At 39.5% G+C, this 23,236-nt stretch overlaps 2 protein-coding genes and 1 long non-coding RNA gene across 3 annotated transcripts; 1 reads left to right on the top strand and 2 right to left on the bottom strand.

Moving 5' to 3' along the window:
* Positions 1-15,344: 15,344 nt before the first annotated feature.
* Positions 15,345-17,064, bottom strand: LOC125314007 (pyrophosphate-energized vacuolar membrane proton pump-like). The gene is made up of 3 exons (XM_048275466.1): positions 17,017-17,064; positions 16,355-16,690; positions 15,345-15,962 (listed from the first exon to the last, which is right to left on the bottom strand). The coding sequence occupies exons 1-3, from the start codon at positions 17,062-17,064 to the stop codon at positions 15,531-15,533; spliced, it is 816 nt and encodes a 271-aa protein (XP_048131423.1). The 3' UTR covers positions 15,345-15,530.
* Positions 17,065-17,092: 28 nt separating this feature from the next.
* On the bottom strand, positions 17,093-17,773 carry LOC125314394. The gene is made up of 3 exons (XR_007197890.1): positions 17,713-17,773; positions 17,467-17,583; positions 17,093-17,103 (listed from the first exon to the last, which is right to left on the bottom strand). It is a non-coding gene; the product is annotated as an uncharacterized LOC125314394 (long non-coding RNA).
* Positions 17,774-21,956: 4,183 nt separating this feature from the next.
* Positions 21,957-22,638, top strand: LOC125314377 (glucosamine 6-phosphate N-acetyltransferase-like). Its single transcript, XM_048276519.1, has one exon. The coding sequence runs from the start codon at positions 22,165-22,167 to the stop codon at positions 22,636-22,638; it is 474 nt and encodes a 157-aa protein (XP_048132476.1). The 5' UTR covers positions 21,957-22,164.
* Positions 22,639-23,236: the final 598 nt, after the last annotated feature.

Here is a 23,236-nt window from a genome sequence, read left to right as displayed (position 1 = left end):
ATAATAGGAAATGGACATCGACTTGCAATGCATCCCGATAAGAAACATGCTGATGCATCGACCACAGATACATTTTTCTCCTTGTTTAATTTCTTTTGCAAGTAGACTTTGTAACTCCACGACAACTCTTTATTACCGTGTTTGGACAAAATGATAATCCGGAAGAGTACAAACTCACAGGTACGAGATTACAAGGTGCCTACATGCACAAACCTTCCACTTTTGATCATCATATTCTTGTGAATGTTTGATTTCATTCCTTATAACTTGTTTCAGAGACAAAACTAGTCAAAAACTTATGCATTAAATTGATTAAACTTTTTCGACCCCGTAACAAATTAAGTTCATTTCCATAGATAATCCAAATCAAGCCTATATTTGTGTGCCCTTTTTTTGGGTCATAAGGTGGACTGGTTTCTCGTTTATAATTTACGAGCATCTTCTTGGACAATGTTCAAAAGATTGAAACATAATAAATTAGGGTAATTATAGCACACAATACCAATGTAAAGAAATATTTCCTAAAGCTGTCTTATTCACTCATCGTGTGATGGTTGGTAATAGAGTGTATAGTTAAAGTCGTCAAATTAAAAGTGAATAAACCACATCATGCTTAAGTATTAATTAGAAGATGAGATTCACTCTCATTCTTTTTTATCTATAGAGACTTCTCTAAACAAATCTAAACAATGGAGAGCATATTTCGATCAAGCTTGGACAAAAAAAATATTTGTACAATTATATTTGATAATCCTCTTGACCCCTCCCTTGAGTCAATGCGTTGTTGTTTGGGAATAAAGTCAATTTTCCAAGAAAATATAGAAAAAAAAATGAAGAAATACACAAAAAATGCGTGGTGCTTAGGTCCCAAATAGTGTCGTGCGACTCTACCGATCACTCACGAGTTTATTAAACCCAAAAATTTGTTCGAATGTATAAAAAATCGAACAATTAATTATTTAATGAGAAGGGTGCCTATCTATATAAAAAGGCTTTAGGTGTAGTTTCAAAAAAAAAAAAAACTAACAAAAAAAACCTAATTATAAATTTAGTCCCAAAGTTGGCCCAATTCTTTGTCTAAAACAAACCACAACTTTAGGCTTAGTCTTAAATCTGCCCTTGCTAGTCCTCCATCCAAAAATCACCGTCGGTCGTCTCTATTTTTCCTAATTTCCTTATCAAAAAGCGATTTCGTTGAAGATAACATTCCACCTCACAAACTAGTCAAAAAACATATGCATTAAATTGATTAAATTTTTTGATCCTATAACAATTTAAGTTCATTTTCATAGATAATCCAAATCAAGCATATATTTTTGTGCCCTTTTTTCGGGTCATAAGGTGGACTGGTTTCTTGTACATAATTTATGAGCATCTTCTTGGACAATGTTCAAAATATTGACACATAATAAATTGGAGTAATTATAGCACACAACATTGATGTAAAGAAATATTTCCTAAAACGGTCTTATTCACTCATCGTGTGATGGTTAGTAACAGAGTGGATAGTTAAAATCATCAAATCAAAAGTGGATAAACCATGTCTCCTTAAGTACTAATCAGAAGATGAGATGCACACTCATTCTTTTTTATCTATAGAGACTTCCCAAAACAAATCTAAACAATGGAGAGCATCTTTCTGATCAAGTTGGACAAAAAAAATATTTGTACATTTATATTTGATAATCCTTTTGACCCATCCCTCGAGTCAATGCGTTGTTGTTTGGGAATAAAGTCAATTTTCCTAGGAAATATGGAAAAAAAATAATGAAGAAATACACAAAAAAATGCACGGTGCTTGGGTCCCCAATAGTGCCGTGCGACGGTATCGATCACTCACGAGTTTATTAAACCCAGAAATTTGTTCGAGTGCATAAAAAATCGAACAAGTAATTATTTAATGAGAAGGGTGCCTATCTATAAAAAAAGGCTTTAAGTCTAGTTTCAAAAATACCTAATTATAAGTTGGGAAAAATCCAAAAAAGGGCCCAAAGTTTTCAGATTTTCTCAAATAAGGGCCCCAAGTGAACATTGTTTCAAATAAGGGCTTGAAATGACCATAAAATTTCAAAAAAGGGCTTGATTTAAGGGCATTTTAGTCTTTTTACTTATTTAATTTTTTCTTTTTTATTATTCTTTTTGTTATCTGTTTTCTCACCCCCAAAAAAAAAAAAAAAAAGGAAAGTGGACCTTCACAGGCGGGAGCGGCAAAGCCTGGCGGGGTCACCGGTGCCTCGGCGAAGGCCTCTGGCCCTCGCCAAAACCGGGAGAGGGTCGGGCTCTCTCCCGGATCCGGGTGAGGGCCGGCGGTCCCCGCCCGGATCAGGGACAAACCGGCCGTCGCCCCGTTCTTTGGGGGGGTCGCCCGGTCAAGGCAACCCCGGCCCGGTCCCGGGCGATGGCCTGCAGTCCCTAATCCGGGGCGGGACCGCCGGCCTTCACCCAAATCCGGGAGAGGGCCCGACCTTGTCCCTATTTTGGCGAGGGCCAAAGGCCCTCACCTTTGACCGACCCCGGCGACCCCACCCGCCGACCCCCCACCGGCGGTGGGCCGACGGCCACGGGCCCGAGGGGCAACCCTCCCCCCTGTGGATGGGTTTTTTTTTTTTTAATCAAGAAAAAGAAAAAAATGAATAAAAAATTAAAAATGTGAAATGATGAAAACGCCCTTCAGGCTAGACCTTTTTTTGAAACATTATGATCACTTCGGACCCTTAATTAAAACATATTATGACACTTTGAGCTCTTATTTGAAACATAATTCACTTGAGGCCCTTATTTGAGAAAATCCGAGGACTTCAGGCCCTTTTTTTGATTTTTCCCTTATAAGTTCAGTCCCAAAGTTGACCCAAATTCTTTGTCTAAAACAAACCGCAACTGTAGATAAATCTGCCCCTGCTAGCCCTCCGTTCAAAATCACCACTGGTCGTCCCTATTTTTCCTAATTTCCTTATCAAAAATCGATTTCATCGAAGATAATATTCCACCTCACTTTGTTGATGTAGATTTTTTGGTTGGGCTGTGCTCTGACTCTGCGCTTGCTTTTCACTTTCTGGTCTGACGGAGGGAAAAACCAGAATGCCTCGCTCTGGAAACAAAAAATGCCTTGTTGTTGCCCGTTCTCCTGTGGGTTGATTTGTATGATGGGAACCAGTTGGTAAATAGAATCTTGTACCCACAAGTCAACATTGCGTTTATAGTCGTTGCCTTCATGTGGTGGAAGTTTCAATGCACATGTGAGCAAGTTTCCATGCGGCAGCAACGGAAAAAAAATTTAAAAAAAAAACAATTGCAGTTATGGTATCCGTAGACAAGTGGTCATAATTGATAATTGAGTAAAACTCCTTTTTTTTGTTAAATTTATTTTCCATCAGAAAATGTACTTTTTGGAGTATATTTAAAGCTCTTGATCCCACTTAGGAATTTACCCTCTCACTTTAAAACTCTAAATTGATATGTTGAGTTTATTCATGAATTCCACATTATGCACATCATTCAGCAATATCTACGTTAACTTGATTGACTATGAGAGTAACTTGGGGATCTAAAGTTTTCTTAGTAGTAGGGAATACAATAAACCCTAGCGGATTAATATCCCAACTTCCTAGCGACTTGACATCCCGACCCTTGTAGTCTAAATTGTACTTTTAGGACGCCAGTGCACCTTTCTTTCTATTAAATTAGTATAGTCTATAATTGAGAACATACCGAAATAACTTTCGATAATACATAAATTTTTACATACATTGATCTTTCTTTTGCTAGTAAATGAATACAATTAGCAGATCTAAATATATAATAGGAAATGCACAAAGACTTGCAATGGATCCGGATAAGAAACATGCTGATGGGTCGACTATGGATATATTTTTCCTCCTGTTTAATTTCTTTTCCAGGTAGACTTTGTAACTCCATGACAACTTGTTATTACTATTTTTGGACAAAATGATAATCTAGAAGAGTACAAGCTCGCATGTACAAGATTACATGGTGCCTACATGCATAAATCTTCCACTTTTGATCATCATATTCTTGTGAATGTTTGACTTCAGTCCTTATAATTTGCTTTTAGACATAAAACCAGTCAAAAACATATCCATTAGATTGATTAAATTTTTTCAACCCGTAACAATTTAAGTTCATTTCCTTATATAATTCGAATCAAGCACATATTAGTGTTCCCTTTTTTTGGGTTCATAAGGTGGACTGGTCTCTCGTATATATTTTATGAGCATCTTCTTGGACAATGTTCAACACATTGATACATAATAAATTAAAGTAATTATAGCACACAATATTGATGTAAAAAATATTTCCTATAGCGTCTTATTCACTCATCGTGTGATGGTTAGTAATAGGGTGAATAGTTGAAGTCATCAAATTAAAAGCGGATAAACCACATCTTGCTTAAGTACTAATTAGAAGATGAGATGCACCCTCATCCTTTTTTATCTATAGAGACTTCCCAAAAGAAATCTAAACAATGGAGAGCATATTCCGGGATAAGTATACCATCGGTGCCATAATTTTTGTACGATGCTTACTTGAGTGCCATAACTTTGAAAAATCGACTACTTAAGTGCTATCAATGATGTGGACGCCGGAAAAGGCGACGTGGTACTTTTGAAATGATTCTATTGAATATTTTAATGTACACATGAATTTTTCCCTTAATTTTTTTTTATTTATTTTGTAATTTTTTTATTTTAATATTTTGCTTCCATGGTTGGTGATGGTCACCGGCGATCCTCACCGGCCACTACCGGTGACCCCCGGGGGTGAGGGCCGCCTCGCCTTGGACCGAGGGCCGTAATAACCCACGCCTCGGGCTGTCGCGGCCTCAATGGTGGGGGGCGAGGGCGTGAAGTCCCTCACCATATATGGTTGAGGGCCCTCACAGCCCCGCCAGCCATAGAGAGAGCTGTCCCCAACCACGGCTAAGGGTCTGACGACTCTCACTCATGGCTTGCGAAGGTTCTCACCCACATCTAGCGAGGGCCTTCGCACCCTCGCCCGCCATTGCCGAGGTCGCGACGGCCTTCTATCGGGGCCGTCGCGGCCCCGCTAGCCTAGGGCGAGGCGACCTTTGCCCTTGGGCCAACCGATCGTGGCCGTCGAGGGTTGCCAATGTCCCTCGTCGGCCAAGGTTGAAAAACCAACAAAAATAAAATAAAAATATCAAAATAAATAAAAAATAAAAAATTCAAAAAATATTAAAAATTTAAAAACTTCCTTTTGCTGAAAAATAAATAATAGGAAATGGATAGCCTATATTAAACCCTAGTGGCTTTATATCTCAACTCTTGCAGTCTATATTCTAATTTTAAGACTTTTGGTGTACCTCTCTCTATTAAATTAGTATAGTCTATAATGGAGAACATACTGAAATAACTTTCGATAATACGTAAATTTTTACATACATTGGTTTTTTTTTTTTTTTTTGCTCGTAAATGAATATAATTGGTAGATCTAAATATATAATAGGAAATGGACAGCCGCTAGTAATGCATCCGAACAAGAAACACGTTGATGCCAATTCTCCCTGCTGTGGGTTGCTTTGTATAATGGGAACCAGTTGGCAAAGAGAATCTTGTACCTATAAGTCAACCACGCGTTTAGAGTCATTGCCTTCACGTGTAGTACTAGTAGCAGTAGTAGCTTTGTAGCTGTAGCTCAGTAATTGCAAGAGAGTCTTCTCCGGTCCCCCCTCTCTCTCTCTCTTCACTACTTCAAATAATCAATTAGATTTCCTAACCAAAAAAAAAAAACCAAAAAACAAATTAATAATTATAACTTGTAATTAACTGAACCAATAAATAATCTCTTTTAGGTGCGCGTAGCCGAGCCTGAGCCTCGCGATGTGACTGTCTTTTTAGTTTACGTGCCTCTTTGCTAGATTCGTTGCGGAATTTAGTAAGTGATGGATGTTTTTTTCTAAAATGGTGGACTTTCGTTTCGGACATTTCCGAACGGTGTATTGAACTGGAGTCACACTAAGTAAACGAATCGAATGAATGCGAGTGTGAGAGGGACGGGACAAGGGGGACAAGACGAGAGGGACCCGCTTCTGCTTGGTACAAGCAACTAAATATATTGGATCATCGATTAAGCCACGGATGTGCGCGCAGAAGAGGCTCCTGGCATGAGTTCGATACCCAAGGCATCTCATATAGAATTTCCTTTCTTTTGGTCCAACCTAAGTTCCTAATCGACTAATGTTGAATCATCAAATTGGTCCTAGTGTTCTGGACATTTGAGATTTTACACTTATGGCCTTATGTGTGTTCGATGAGCAATTACTAAAGTTATTGCAGAAGCAAGTGATCGAACAAGAAAATAGATAGAATATTAAAATATATGAGACACCTAATTTATGTGATTCGGTCGGGACGGATAGCAGCAATGAATTTCACCCGACCGAAGCATGTAAACCTATTATCCGATTTATTTTCTTGTTATGTCTATTTTATTTTGTTGTTCGATTGCTTGTTTATGCAACAATTGGTATCGGAATTAGGTTTGACCGAGTTGAAGCGTAACGTAAGAAGGAAAAGTGGAAAATCAACGGATTTAACGTGGATGATTTTGATTTACGAAAGACCGACAAGCAAGCTCCATGTTTGATTAGTACGGTTTCCTTTTTGGAGACATATATCTTAACAGAAATAATTATTTATGGTCACCGATTGTGGATCAACACGTCACGTGTCCATGCACTTTCTCATGTGGCCACCGACCAAATGCCGGTGAAGATTTCTCAAATCCTTGTGCCCAAGGAGCTGTATAATCAATGAAGCTTATTAGCACCTAATAACCACCCATGGACATTAAAACTCAAGAAGGAACCAAAAGAAAATTTCTTCGGAGGCAAAATAAAGAGACAACTTGCCCTTCCATGAACTAGCGAGTGGAGCATCGTGTTTGATCTAATTGCTTGGTATATAGCTATGAGTCGACTGCATTTTGTTAATATATTTAAAGCTCTTGATCCCACTTGGGAATTTAACCCTCCCTGTTTTTGCCTCACTTTGGTTGAACACAAGTAGAGTCAGCCAAGCATACAAGGTCAATCCCAAATACAATCAAGGGGACCGGTGAGGATGTAGAATTACCTTTCTTTTTTCCGGGATAAAGTGCGGGACATTCTGTAATTGGCATGAGACCGGAAAGCTTCAGTGTAGTAATCTATCGAATTTACAATTCGACTGGACCTTCTCATGATAAGAGAAGAAAATAGATTGCATATGTCACTACCTCTTCTCTCTCTAAAAAAGTTCGCTTGATGATCTCATTTTGACAACGGGTAGTACATATTCTAGTCAACTTTTCTCTCTTATGACCAGGAACTTGAAGCACATACCAGAAAAGGTTAAGTGCCCCAAAATAGACAACTTGTTTAATCAGGTCTTTCCACTCTGTGAGGAAGTGAGCGGGGAAGGAAGCAATAGAAGAAGGCCCGCACGTCACATTTGCCATGGGCATGGTCCCTTACGATATATTATGTCAAAAAAAAATTGATGATGACGAATAAACTGCTCCATTTCCACTCAAACTCAAAGCTAAACGCCTTCTAGACTCGATTCAGCAAACTCTAGAATAGAGTTTAAATGCCTTCAGTCACAATTTGCCTGGATCAACTAGCTTCTCTTTTGATCCGTGCCTTTCATGTCTGTTAAGTTTTGAGGACCAACTTTTCCAACATGAGCGCATCACTTGGCAAAAACTTTATTGGGAAAAATAGAATGCAAGCCTCGGGAGAAGGATCAGCGTGACAAGCTCGGCGAAAGAATATCCAAAATTGAGACGGTGCATTTTGTCTTTGCTCCAACCCTGCCCTTGATTTTTGAGTTCAAGTCTCACGAAGAAAAGAACCGGAATGCCTCTTAGGAAACAGAAAATGCCCAGTTGTTGACCATTCTCTTGTGATCCGATTTATACAAGAGTCAATACTACCAAAAACCCCAAATTGATTCACCTATGATAAATTTACCCCAACCACAAAAAATCCCAAATTGATGTACCTACCCAAACTAGTACAGCTGCAAAAAATTTACCATGCATTAGCTTTTGTTAAATTTTATCGTCAAATGTTGAGTTGGATGACACATGAAAATTGTCGGGTGTACACGTAACCCTCTGCATGTTACATGTGTATCGATTTATGATTGTTCGTGATATTAACTTAATTAACGGAAACTAACCGAGGATAAATTTGTCACATGTATATGAATTTGAAATTTTTTCTTTAAAAAAATTATTTTAGGGTAAATTTGTCACAATTATATCAGTTTAGTAGTAAAAAAAATAGTTTGGAATAAATTTGTCACGGTTGTACTAATTTAAGATTTTTAGTAGTAAAAAAATTGAGATAAATTTATTATAAGTGTATCAATTTATGATTTTTCATGGTATTTACCCTTTATACAATGGAAACCGGTTGGCAACGGGAATCGCACTAAAGAGTCAAACTTGTCAAGCTACATAATCAATTAGTAATTCATTCCCCGGAAATAGCACGAGGAAATATTAGGTACATGAGATATTCTAAGTCAGCAAAATAATACTACATTAATTGACCGACACGTGTCCAGTGGGAGCCCGCGTTGCATATTTTCCACATGACTTGGTCAAAAAGTGGGCTTTAGAAAAAGAAAAAAGCAAAAGAAGAGATATAAAGCCAAAAGGGAGAGCTCGCACTAAGAGAGAAAGAAGAGGAAAGAAGGGGAAAGAAAAAAGAAGGAGCATTTTCGACCCGCAATATCCGGTGAGGATTGAGCCATGTGCTCGATAAATCGAAGTAATTTTTGAAATTATGATGCAAATTAGAAATTATGTGAAATTTGAACTGCCAAATCCGATTGGAATTATTAAGTCGTGGAATTACACAAAAATCATGAATTATGACGTTGTGAAGTTATGGGATTTGTGGAGAGTTGATTTGAAGTAACGTTTTAGTTGGAGCAAAATTTTCAAACTTCACGTGCGAGCTCTACGTTGCAGATAGCTTTGAATAATCGCTTTGTGCGAGCAATTATTACTGCATGGCAATCCTTTTGTTAGCGATTAGGCTTCGTTTTAGCCAATTCGGAATTGAGGTAGTATATTATTTGATTTTGACGTTGATTCTCCTTTAATTAACATGATTACGAGATGGTCGGCTCGAATAAATATGTTGTTGGGACATTCTTAGCTGAGTAGTGTTATCTCTTCAATAAAAAGGATTACACATATTATGTGCAAAGTATGATTTGGTTAAAAGGCAAAACTAATCATCTATAGCATATTTGATGCATCAAATTTGGATGGAACATTTACTATCCTTTTGATTATTTGAAATGGCATGGAAACCACTTTTAGAAATGGTTGGTGAGTTGATTATTGTGAAATGGTTTGAGGATTATCAAGGGATTGCAAAAAGGCTATACGTATTGATTTGTGTATCTGATTAACGGAAGTTATTATGCTGTGAAAGGATATATGTTTGGTACAGTGAAAACGATCTACGAAAAGTATTCTAATTAACGAGATAGATAATGAATTTGATTCTGATATTAATACCCGATCTTTTGCTCTCTGTGGCTTTCTCACGTGTGCCCCGACAATTTCTGTCTCTTCGTCTTTTCAATTTTTCCTTTTTACCTCCTCCACCAGAATCTCTCTCCTATGTTCTTTTTTTTCTTTCTTTCTTTTGACGACCACTTCTCAATTTTTTATTAAATTTTTCTCTCTTTTGCTGACCATAACGCTCTCTCTTTATTTCTCTTTCTTGGCCGCGAAGAAAAGCTCCTCCCTTTTCTTTTTTGGGCTCTCCTTGCAATGATTATATGCTGAAAAGTCTACCACGCCACTTGACTGTGAGGTTCGGTCCGAATGCTGAGATTGCTCCCTTGTTAATATGGAAACTGCACTCTCTTGAGTCTTAACCTTGTCCTCAAGGTTCTTACTGTTATTCTGGGCAAATTTGAGACAGGACATAAAATGTAAAACTTTTTTAGACAAGGAATTGCGGGTAGATTTAACACTAAGTCTAAAGTTTGATGATTTTTTTGAATTAAAAAAACATTCAGGGTAAAATTACTTAAATTTGAGGGTTTTTAGTGACTATAACTATATTTTCTAAATAAGATCATGAAGTGTCCTTATTTTCTCAAATAATTACTTAAAGTGTCTTCATTTTCTCAAATAAGTGCTTGAAGTGAATCTTGTTTCAAACAAGAACTTGAAGTGCCCTCATTATTTAAGAGAATGGCCTAACCAAGTGTGACGTCCCAGGCCCGCCAATTACAAGTACGCACTCTGCTTTAATCTGTTATTACATATAAAGTATATGGCACATGTGGAAGACTATCTAAATAAGTGAGGTCAACATACAAGTGCCTAAAGTGTAGGGTCTCATAGGGTTTCACTATCGACACGTATTATAAACAAACATTCACCGACATGTAACAAAGTTATCCGATTATAAAACCTTTATATACATCATCCTTTTAAATCAAAAGTTTACATTGGCAAGACCAAAAGAAAAATCTACTCCAGGATACTGTCCACAATCACCATCGGCATGCTTCAGCATCACCACTATCATCCGAAGACACAGGAACCAAGGTATATGAAAAAGAGTTCAACAATGAGAGTGAGCTAAAAGCTCAACGAGTATAGCTCTAGCTAGCCAACCATTAGAAATGTCAATCACCCATCAAACAGAGATGTCAACCGCAACAATAGGGCAAGATCAATCTGGTAACCACCACGATAAGCAAAAGCATCAAAATCATCTACTCACCCATGTAACGCCATCGCCGACTTTCTCACATGAACACATCAGTCATCTTGCCCAACCGGCCTTGAATTTCTCTAATCCAGCACCTATAATACCTTGTCCAACTCAAAATAACCACATGCGAATCAATTTGGGGGTCCTTCACCATCCAAATCGTCGATGACAAGAACTTCGCACGGCCAACCACCAATCACTGTCCACCTTGACGAGCAGCCCACCATTATCACTAATTCAACCCTCAAAAGCGTCAATCAAGCGGTTAGATACGACGTGCAAAACCAATTCGAAAGAGGCATGCCTAAGCCGAAGCTCGGCTCTTTCGGCCACCACTAATCAACGTCCAATTTCGATGATCCATCCTTTAAGTCCATGAATCCCACTCTCAATGATGTCAATCAAACCAGCAAAAGTAATATGCAAAGAGAGGTAGACAATCCGACAATCGACAAGTTAGAATTTCTACTCGCCTAATGTCCAGTAAGAAGGTTCTTTCTTTCCTCACTGATCATGCCAGGTTTGTGGGTTGCTATAAGGTGATTCTTGACTGCAGCAATGAGAATACATCATTCTATGAGAAATGTGGCTTCAAGCGAGAGAGAAAATTCAAATGGTTAAGTATTTCATCTAAGAATGTAACTAATTTGTTCAGTTATGAGGAAGTAATTCATGTCTAACCCAAATTTACGTTCATTTTTCTCAATAATCTCTCCCCTGAGTTCCCGTTGATATGAGTAAGTTCAACAGATTTACGTATTCGATAATTCAACAAGTGACACATGCATTTTTCTACTGTGAATTCGGATACTTCGATGCCCTTTTTAGTTTCATCGGTTCGTTGACAGCGCCTGGCCTTTTGTGTTGATCATACGTATAAAATCTAACTATTAGTGACATGCCGTTTCGGTAGAATTTAGCATTGTGCAAAGACTAAACGTTGTGAATTAGGATAGTTATTAGCTTCCAGTTACTTTTGGATATTTGTAAAAAGAAATATTCTAATCTCCCTATTGAAATAATGCATAGAGATTCAAATTCGGGATGGAGAATGAGGATAGCGGTAGTAGAATAAAAGATGAGATAATATAGCATAATGTGACCAGCTTTCCCACCATTCGGGTATTGAACCTAATGTTGCCTGAAGTACGTTTCATTTGGATGGTCAAGTCTTTCATCCAATCGCTATTTTGTTGGTACACCTCATCTTTGTTTTTGCGGGAACAATTATAGTTTTGATCATTTTAACTTGTGCACTCCGTTCGTTTGGATTTTAGTTTGTACAATGGAGTCCACTTGTCATAGACATACTTAATTTGGCTATCCACTTCTCCTTTTCCTTATTTTCCCCATTTTGCTCTCTCACGAACTCAATCAAAGGAACTGCTCCGAGCTTCAACATGCGTGGGAAAATTATTTAAGAAGTCCAAAATTTATTGCATTAGTACAAATTTCAGCCATAATCCTTTCAATTTGGCAAATTAATCCTAAACTTTTTAATAATTTACCAATTCAATCCTAAACATTTCAATTGTGTCAATTTAATCCTAAACTTTTTAATGAATTACCAATTTAATCCTTTTGGTTAATTTTGGCTGAAAATCCTAACGTGACAACCCAATTAAGGCCGATTGTCCTACATGACATGATCAAGACCGACATAAATAATATTTTATATATATTTAGAACTTTTTATTGATTTTTTATTTTATTTTTCTTCACAACGCCAGCAAAGCTAATGGCCCCTGGGCGAGGATCGGGGCCCTCACTTTGCTCAGGGCCGCAACCCTTATCTAGGCCCTTGCGAGCCATACTGAAGGCAGGCTGAGTCTTGTGACCCCCTCAATGTCCTCAAGCAATCACGCGTGGTCCATTCTCATATGTCGGGTCCGTTGTACCTAGCCGTCATGTCTTCACCTCATTGCCTTACTGTTTCTCCTAGGATTTTTCCCCTGCACCTTATCGGCATAAGCCCCCAAACCCATATAAGCTACATCGCACACTCCACCTGCCGACCATTTTTGTCTCTTTGCCACACACATTCTACCCTCATTGTCTCTCTCTCTAGTGCTTTTTCATTGAAAGGTGAAAAAATCGATGAACAACGAGCGATTCCCAAAATCTCCTCCTGGTTCTTCCGACTAAGGAAGAGCTAAAAGTAGGGCTCCTGCTGGTGCTGGATCATTTTTTTCGTCAACGTTGGAGTTTAAAACGCTGTCATCTGTGATGGTTTGGAGGCATTGCCTTCTGGTCATTCTTTGATATGGAGAACAATGGCTTTTCTCGGTCTCCTTCACCTCTCATGGAGTTTGAGACATTCTCTCCTTTGAACTCTATAGGTTCCATTAGATCGCTTGGATTCTGGATTCTCGTTTCCTGTATAGGATTAGACGGAACCGAAAAACACCACCCTTTATATTTAGTACTGACTTGGTACAAGTATAATAAATTTAAAATGTAGTCCCTTTGCTGCTTGCCATCGACCAATCTCGGAACCCCAAACAACACCTTGAGTCATTGACCAGAGCCCCAACCCCCAAGTCTCTCTATATCTATCCTTTTGGACAAGTTCTAGACGTTAATTCCAAAGTCGGCGAGCCCATATCCGGTGTTGCCTGCCTTGGGCGACCCAGATTTGGTGCAAGTGACCCATGATGATGTTGGTAGCAGTAATGGCCACATCAGCACAACTCTAGAGGACAGAGACACGAGGTTCAACAAGGACCCGATAAACAACAATGGACGGCGGGCAATTGCTTGAAGACACGATCGCGGGGTACAATGGCAATGGGTGACAGCTCGTTGATGTGAGGCATCGCCAATGGCGGTTCGTAGTGGAGCTTTGAGGAAGCCTATCATGTCATGAAACAATACTGTGGCGGGAGGGAATGGGGAAGATTAAGGATTTAGGCGTTTTTTCTATTTTTGCTTAAGAAGCAGAAGTTAAAAAATCAACTTCTGCTTTAAAAATTGATTTCCGATCGGAGAAACGCCTTTGATAACAGGATAAAATTTCTGCTTATCAACCAAAAATTCGATTGATAACGGTTGAAAATTTCTACTTCTGGAATATTATTAACATAAAATAATCTATGAAAAATGATTGATTCTTACCTAAAATGCATGTTATTCAAGAAAATGTAAATTCAAATAATGACTAATTTAAGTATAATTCGTCATTTAATTATTTATGTAAATGCGGACCAAATTATGGGTCCTGCTCATGCTTCTTTTACTTCGTTGAAGCGGGAGGAGTCGGTATGTGGGGGCTACCTCAATTTCCTAGTACCTGCATTGTTCTTGGAGCATGCCTGATTGGGTAAAACTTTCAGCTCTCTGTCAACACAGATCAAAGGAAAGATGCAGAAGCTCCATCAAAGCAGTAGCATCGACATTCATCATGTCTGAGGATCAGTCTTGTGTTTCTCAGAGAAAAAGACAAACGGTGGTCGTGGTTGCTCCCTTTTGACGATGCAAATTTTTAGTAACGTCCAGAAAATAACGTCCAGAAAAATAAGGATTTTGCATGCTCATGAAATACTCAAGAGAAGCGTGTCCCCCAGTGAAGACATTTGGACAGAGACTTCCACTTAATCTTTCCTCTGGTGTGAGGTGATCTCAGTACAGGATGAGGTATGAACATAGACTCAAAACATTCCAAGAATATCAATAGTAAAATTTAAAGAATACCAACACGATCATCAGCTGAAAAATGAAACTCCACATTTCATGGTCGATAATTATTCTTTCCTATGAAAAAAACATGATGAGCACACTAAAAGTGAAGAATCCGCCAGTCCATAATTCAAAAATTGCCAGGTTCAGCCTTAAAACTCAAGTAGGCATTCCCATAATAACATAAACTTGTAACCCTCATAATCGTCATCATCATCCTTAGATATCAGAATTGCTAAAGCTATAGAGAACCAACAAGGAAATAGATGCACCATCCTTAGCAATCAGAATCACTAAAGCTATAGAAAACCAACAAGGAAATATATGCCAAGGCCAAATTGAGTTGATGACGATGCTGCTGGTACAAAAGGGAAGTCATCCATTTCCTTCCCTCAGAAATCCTTGAACAGCAGACCACCGTGAGTAGCAAAGAAGGGAGCAAACACGAACGACTCCACTGCCATTAGCTTGATGAGGATGTTGAGCGATGGGCCTGAAGTTTCCTTCAGAGGATCGCCAATGGTATCTCCAATAAGAGTAGTCTTGTGAGGCTCCGATCCTTTAGGGCCAAGGGTCCTCGCATGCTCCGAAGCACCAGCCTGAAAGCGAATTTCAAGATATTAAGGAAAAAGATCTATGAAGTCACACAACTTTACTTAGCAGGTCACTGAGTAACCACATACAAGTATATGCTAACTTTCGAACAGTTGGAGCAATTGCATATCTCAATGTAATTCTTTGCATTGTCCGATCAGCATTTTGAAGTATCTCAAGGACCGACCGCTGCTTAGGGCTTGTTTAGCGCATCTTCAAGCGGACCCTAGAATAGAGAGAGAGTATGGCAAGGCTCCTGGTTCGGCCTCAATGGGAAAATAAAATGGAGCACCATGCTCCCCCAGTGTGGGATGTTGAAATTCCAATCTGTTTAAAACCAAGGCCAACGAATAATTTTCATCAAGGAAAAAACCACAATCAAATGATACAAACCGATGTGAAGCTCCAACATTGTCATAGAGATCATGATAAGAGCATTAATCAGCAAACCTAGTTTACCTACAGATTTTGTTCAACAACGAAGAAACTACAACATCTTCTGAACAAGCAGTCTATCAAGAGCTATACCTTGAGCAACGTAAACTATCAAAACAGATACGCATCTTATTTCCATAAGAATTAACTGAACACCAGAAACAAGAGCACCAGGTGGAATCATCTCCTTGAGAGATGCATCAGTTGAAATTTTGATGCATCTAGCATAGTTAGCCTTTGCATGACCCTCCATGAGCCCTGGAATGCTGTTAAACTGCCTGCGGACCTCCTCAACCATCTTCAATGCTGCCCTTCCCACACTTTCCATGGTCATAGCAGAGAACCGGTAAGGAAGCATGGCACCCATGAGCAAACCAATGAAGACCTTTGGTGTCAGGACATCAACGGTAGAAATTGCTGCATGACTCACAAATGCACCAAACAGAGCGAGAGACACCAGGGCAGCTGATCCAATAGTGAATCCCTACTACCAGGAGAAAGTGAAAAGCTTATCAAATATAAGATTCAAATAACAGGTAAGTAGAATTTGACAACAGGGGTAATATTAATAATGATAGATTAAAGGCAGCACATCAAGGAAAAAAAAAATGTGATTTTAGACAAACGTCATGCCACACCAGCAAGAATCCAAACGGACTTGCATAATTCACCTATATATTTAGTCATGAATGTTGGTAAAAAAAAATTATTGGCCAATGTGCGCACACTGGATGATATGAACGTGGTCTCACAAAAAAATTTCTACACAGAGACTGACGTTTCCACTGCTATGTTACGGATTTTTTCAAGACAAGCTACTAAAAGGACAACAAGACAGTGTCTGTTACTATATTCATATGCGAGGATTGTCTGTACCTTTCCAATGGCAGCAGTTGTATTACCAGCAGCGTCAAGGGCATCGGTTCTCTCACGAATTCTGTGAGTCATGCCAGCCATCTCAGCAATACCTCTAGCATTGTGGCATGCATCTATGGCCAATCTAGTGGTAATGGTACTAGGCATACCAAGGGCAGCCACAGCAATTCCATACATGGCAGCAAAACTGAAACTCACAAAAATGCTCATGGCAATGGCAAAAATTGGGATAATGACAGATTTATATCCCAAGGCAGGGTAAAAAATAACATTGGAGAAAACCCTAACCTCCAGCAGATCTGAGTTGGGAATCTCTTGCCGAAGATTGAAGTCGAGCTTTGCGGTTGGGAGACTCAGCTTCGCAGTGGGTCACTTGCACAGAGAGCGAGCGAAGAGAGAGAGGTGCTCTCGTAACTTTTTGATGACGAGCGAAGAGGCGACCTTCGCAAACAAGCGAACGAGCGAAGAGAGAGAAGTGAACCCTTCGAGCAAAGAGTTAGAAACAAACCCTCTGAGCGAAGACAGAGGAGCGAACCCTTCGCAGTCGACCTTCGCACAGAGGACAGACGAGCGAACCCTCGAGCGAAGAGAGAGACAGAGGACAGCCGCGCGAAACAGAGGAAAAGGAAGGGCTAATGAATGATTTCTCATCGAGAAGTAACTTTAAGTGTCTTGTTATGAAGCCAATTATCAACTTCTTGTTGCTCCATGCGGCATATGGAGCATTCTCTGTGCAAGAACAAAAATTCCTGGAAAAAACCAAGACACCATCAGCAACTTTAAGTAACTAGAATAATTCCACAAGAGTTGGCAAAATGCATAAAAGTCGGACACTACTCATTGTAAGAAGAGTATGAAAGAGTAAAACACAATCCATTTTAGACACGATAAAGGTGTACGATCAAGATGTCCTTTGTTCACAGGGTGCATAATTAAAAGTATTAAAGACAATTTAAACCAGAGAGGACCCAGAGGACTGTAGTGAATCATTGTTATGCCAACAAAATTCACGCGCAATGCAGTCAGGACTTGCACGAGAGTAGTACTCTCGTAATGACTGTCCCTGGTATCCCATGATACATGAAGACCCATGTGTCAAGTACTTAAATTACCTGCAAGTGTTGCTGACTAAACAGATGAAGTAAGCTTGTTTCAGGCGAAGTGATCAATTCAATCAGATCATCATGGCTTTCAGGAGGGCCACCAGACTCCGCTACAGATACCAAGACCTGCATCGCATAGAGAATGGTTCAACAAATTGAAAGACAGATGAGATGCTATGAACATCCGTTTTGGCGTGTACGCTGAAAATGTCAAAAGAAAAGAGGGGGGATTTCTTCTTTGGGAGAAAACACCACCTGCATCCATCGCAGAATGACTTCTGGTAGACAACACCTACGACACAGGCCCCGGACAATGTATGCTGCTGGGGCTTCCATCTCTATTCGAATGCCAAGCATCTAATCGGGAGATTTCCATTGTGACTCCAACCTGAAATCGAGCAAGCTCACCTGCAGTAAACAGTCATCAGCACTACAAAAATAAGTCGGCTCATCTGAATATCTGGACCAAACTATGTAGACAGAAATGATTTTCAGTTCTTCCAAGATTGGACTGCTTTTAGGGTAAATTTCAACCTTTTTTTCACATAAATTATGCCTAAGAAAGTATTAAAGATCTTTTCTCGATAACATACAGCAGCTTACCAAACAAAAGCTAACAGAACAAAAATAGCGAGTATTACTAGCATGACATCTACAATTAGATTCTAAAAAGTGTAGGCCGATCTTCGATCAATGGATCGGGAAACCAAATTATACCATATAACCCATCTGCCGCAATTATGTATAGAGTTTTCCTTAAGTCTTTCATTCTATGAAGCTTTCGTAAATTTTTCTCTTTTCGAAATGGCAAGTTCATCAAATCACTCCACCCGTTATAAAACATAATCAAGTGGCCCCACTTTTAAAAATTAACTTTTAAAGTTAACTTGTGCCTTGCTTCACTTTCCGATGTCCGAAAATCTTAAAAAGAAAAACAACTACTATACTTCACCAACTCTCTTCAAGCAAATCCCATGAGAGAGATGATATGAGATCTAACATGGAGGGAGTAAAAGGAATACTATAATTACGGGATACCATCGCTTTTCCCGATATGAATACTATGAGGAGCTTACGGTGCCGATTTGATATGAGGACTATCCTATTGCTACAACACAGAGTTGGTGAATTCTTTGAAGTGTTACCGAGAAATTCATTTACCTCCGCACCCAGTTGGAACTACAGAATTCGGAAAGCATGGGTATCTAATCTGAAGCCAATGAAAACAGGCCCTCAATCGGTGTCAACTACATCTAAGCTTTACATACTCCCTCTTTTGAAGCCCGTCAGCATAATATTGAGCTAAAAATACCCGAATGCAACTATCGGTCAGGGTGTATGTCATCGGGAGATGTCAATGGAGAGGAAGAAGCTTCAACGGGGTGAGACTTCACCTCAAGGAGATATGTGTGATTATGAGATGAGATCCAGATTATTATGATGAGCGAGGGTTGCTTGAATGTGAATTTGATCTAGTCACCCCAATCAATATTTCCGGCTTTTGCAAACATGCATACATGAACCACAACCAGTCCTGACCAAAATTCGCAACATAAATCCATTCACTAAGCTTAATATTTTAACTAGACAAATTCGTGCGCTTTTAGTAAATTATTTCCATCTTATTTCAGCAAGATATTACTTCTCTACAAGTTCATGAGGACACGCCAACATTTAATCGATTTAAAGTTCAACAAGTAGGATTAATACTGAAAGAAAAAGGATACGATTGCCAATCCTTTTGTCCCCGGAGGAACTTTACAGACGTAAAGCCTTCCAACGTTGAGATTAACCACTCAATAAAGTGCGACCATATAACGCCCAACGTCTACGGTTTAAGAGTTAAACCAACAGCAAATTGACATGAGACTAATTGCATATTGACGACACCGGGATCTTAGAATCTAGTAATCCGAGCGCGTACATGACTATAATCTAAATCAAACTCTAAACTCATCATCTCACATGAAATGCACTATCATCGAAAGATATCTCATAGAACAGTTTCACAGTCTACAAGATAAAATAAACGACAAGTGATGTTACAAACAAAATGTAACAATCCAATCAATTTCAAAGATAACAAGATGATGCAAGAGAGCTAACAAACATGCGAGAACTTTGCTACAATGGCAGCCAATGGTCGCTTTTGACATTAGTAGAAGCGAGTTATGCCCGACTTGTCTCAAACCCATGAACCGAGATTTTGTATGTATGGGTGTGTGCGTGTGTTCAAGATCTTGATGAACGAAGTTCACTTTTTCTACAGAGAAACCATTCTCCCAAGAGTATGTATTGGCACTGAAACCATTTGAAGCCTTCACAATCCCCAGTAACAAGATGTGCATCTCTATGTTCACACCGTTCCGGACTTTCATTTCGATCATTCACCACAACCGAACAAAGAGTGGCTTGACATCATTCATCTCACCAATCTGACTTCATTCACGGGGCTCGCGCCTTGCGGTGTGTCGGATGAACGCCCCGCAAATTCCACCGACAGTCGTGCGGACAACTTTCAGCAATATCATCACAACGGCCAAGAATTGTTGGATATCGACATAAGAACATCACACCGGCCACTTCTTACCAAAAAAAAAAAAAAAAAAACATCACACCGGCCACGGACAGAGAGACAACTACGCAAGTAACGAGACGTATGGAGGGTTACCTGATCCAATTTCAGCCCGGCCTTCGCACGAATCAAAAGGAAGTGCGGGAAAGGTGACGATCCAGAGATAAGGGAGGACTCACTTCATGGGAGGGGATTGCGCCGACTGAACACCAGACATCTCCTCTCCACCTTCGTGGAACTTTCCGCCTTCACCGCCATCCTCTCCACCCCCGTCGCCTCGCGGAGTGCGACCTAAACTGAAATTCCTTTTTTGCCCCTCTCGGTAACTTCGGGGGTAAATAGGTTACCAACCGCCAGTCGCGCAGAAGGCACAGCAAGTCTCAGACTCTTTTGCTTCCTTCGTCCCTCGCTTGCATTTCATCAATCACTAGCAGAGTTCGAATCGGCAGAGCAGGGAACAGCAATTAAATCGAGCCCAAGGGTACTCTCTCATTCTTCTGGTTTGTGATTGTGATTATTACGAGCGTTGTGCATGCGTAATCTTTTTTGCTCCTCCTGAATTGAAAGCGCAAGACAGTGTCGGGGGTCGGTCGATTCTGGGAATTTCCACTGATTTTGATAAGCTTTATGCTCCTGGACTTCTTCGCTAGCGTAGATTAGAAGTACGCGATGGCTAGGCTCAATCACACTCTAGAAAAAGCGCAGGACAGTCTCGTGTACTCTCTGAGAGATTGCTATTGTGTCTGGCAACGATGCATGAGTTGATATGAAGCGTTTGTAATCCATCGATTTCTTCTGCTTTTTGGGTTGAATCTTTTGATACTATTTAGGCTGTTTAGGAGTTGGGTGCGTCTTTAATGAGTTATTGCAAACTTCATAATCTGGCTCTCTGTCTCAACCTCACAGCTTTTAGCAGAGTTAATTCGCGGTGAAGCAATGTTTTTGGGGACTATTTGTGGTGACATTTTCTCTGGCACTTACAATTTTTGCTACAAGAAATACAGATCGCAGCATTTGCAAATGCCACTCTCAAATGCCTCTAAAGAGAGAACTTTCGCTGGCATTTTTGGATGTCTTTAGCAGCATTTGCGACAATTAGCAGTAAAGCTTTTCTCAACATCGCTCTGAACTTCTTTTTTCTCTTTTGCCTGTAAGAATTCTATTGGCATTTACAACTGCCACCAAATAACTTAATGAGTGTTGGCAAAAGCTGCTCCTGTTGTTGTGTGGTCATCATCAGCATTGTGTCCAAAATATGCAGCCAGTGTCAAGATAGTGTTCTATGGCTTATCTGGAGTGTATATTTCATAGGATTATCTGCCATATCCTAGACATGAACTAAGTCCAGGTGAGAAAAATCTTTTGAGATATTTTATGCTTTGATAAAGAACTACTCCATTTGTGAGTTTTTGACTAATAAGCACCGCGGATGTTGTTTTCCAATGTATCAATTGAGAATGGTGTCGTGTATTAACACCAAACATCGTTACAGATACCTACTGTGCACCAAACAAAGCAACTAATGGAATTTTCTTAGTTGGAATTTTATTTGAAGCTTTAATGAGCTGTTTTGATAAATGACAAAGCCAAGGAAACTTGTTCATCGTTCTCTCTTTTTCAGCCATAATTGTTGCCAGGCTGTAGATAGGTTCTTCGATTCTGCTTTCTAAGTTTGTAATTTAAAGTGAGACTATCACTCTGTAAACAGAGGACTCCATAGAGCTGCTTCTTTTTACTCTTTGTAGTGTGTACGTAAATACTAATTTAGCCTCATTAGCAAGTTTTTCTCCTCCTCCTCCTCCTCTTGTTTTTATCTTTTGCGAACAGACTCACTAAGAAGTAACTGATATCGCATTTGCATTAATATTAGCTTGATAGAAGAAGGCCGAAAAGTGAATTGCATTTATCTTTTGCTTTATGATTTAGTGCTCAGCAGATTTGGCCACTACAAGTCTGTGCAAGGTGGCTTGCTTAGATAGAGAAATGCTATTTGTCTTATGTGTGATTTACCTTTAATAACATGTTGGAGCTTCTATATGCGTGCCATGTTCTTTTCTTTGACTCTATGAACTCTAATTCTCTCCTTGTCGATGTGAATGAAGTTGGTGTAAACAGAAGCCTCATCTCAGGAAATGCATACTGGGTTCCCACTAAATGAAGCATGTAATCTTCAAGTTCGGAAACTAGAGATCTCCGACAAAAGCAAAGGGTTTGTAGAGCTACTGCAGCAACTGACAGTTTGCGATGCTATCTCCGATGAGGATTTCCAAAAGCAATTCCAAGAGCTCAGTTCTCTAGGCGATGACCATGTGATTTGTGTGATAGAGGATACTAGTTGTGGAAAGATAGTCGCTACTGGAAGTGTGTTCATCGAGAAGAAGTTTATAAGGAACTGCGGCAAGGTTGGCCATATCGAAGACGTGGTCGTCGATCGTGATTCTAGGGGGATGCAGTTAGGCAAGAAGGTTCTTTCTTTTCTCACCGATCATGCCCGATCTGTGGGTTGCTATATGGCGATTCTTGACTGCAGAAATGAGAATAAAGCATTCTATGAGAAGTGTGGCTTCAAGCAGAAAGAAATTCGGATGGTCAAGTACTTCATCTAAGAAATTACCCAATTTGTTCATTTATAAGTAAGCACTTCATGTCTAACCTCATTTTAAGTCCATTTTTCCTCAATAATCTCTCCTTAAAGTTTTGATTGAGATGAGTAAGTTCAACAGATTTCTTGATTCCAATGATTCTACAACGAAACTTACATTTTCTACTGTGAATTTGGATACCCGGGTGCCCCTTCTAATTTCATCTGTTCATTCACACCACCTTGCCTTTTGTGTTGATCATGAATATTAATAGAACTATTAGTGATATGCCGTGTCTGTAGAATTTAGCGTATAAGCCGTCGCCATGACTCGTATACGGGGTAAAAGTCCGAAAGTTGTGAATTAGGGTAGCTATCGGCTTCCAATTATTTCTAAAGCTTTCGGTGAAAATCTAATCTCCCAAGTGAAATAATGCATAGTGATTTAACGTGAGGATGAAGAATTAAAATAGCGGTAGTAGAGACGTGATATTATAACATAATGTGACCAGCTTTTCCGCCATTCGGGTATTATTGAACCTCATGTTGCCCGAAGTATGTTTGATTCGGATGGTCAAGTATTTCATCCGATGGATGTTTTGTTGGTACGCCTAATCTTTGTT

The sequence above is a fragment of the Rhodamnia argentea genome, chromosome 3, assembly GCF_020921035.1.
Source record: "Rhodamnia argentea isolate NSW1041297 chromosome 3, ASM2092103v1, whole genome shotgun sequence".
NCBI classification, from domain to species: domain Eukaryota; kingdom Viridiplantae; phylum Streptophyta; class Magnoliopsida; order Myrtales; family Myrtaceae; genus Rhodamnia; species Rhodamnia argentea.
The sequence above is the reverse complement of the archived record's forward strand: the minus strand, read 5'-3'. Positions and strand labels throughout refer to the sequence as shown.

Bases quoted from the DNA above. Each gene is read 5' to 3' on its own strand.
- LOC125314377 (XM_048276519.1), top strand. From the start codon at position 22,165: ATGCATACTGGGTTCCCACTAAATGAAGCATGTAATCTTCAAGTTCGG.
- LOC125314007 (XM_048275466.1), bottom strand. From the start codon at position 17,064: ATGGAGCAACAAGAAGTTGATAATTGGCTTCATAACAAGACACTTAAA. The intron at 16,691-17,016 runs GTTACTTCTCGA...CCAACCGCAAAG, and splicing joins TTCATAACAAGACACTTAAA to CTCGACTTCAATCTTCGGCA. The intron at 15,963-16,354 runs GTACAGACAATC...TCCTGGTAGTAG, and splicing joins CAACTGCTGCCATTGGAAAG to GGATTCACTATTGGATCAGC.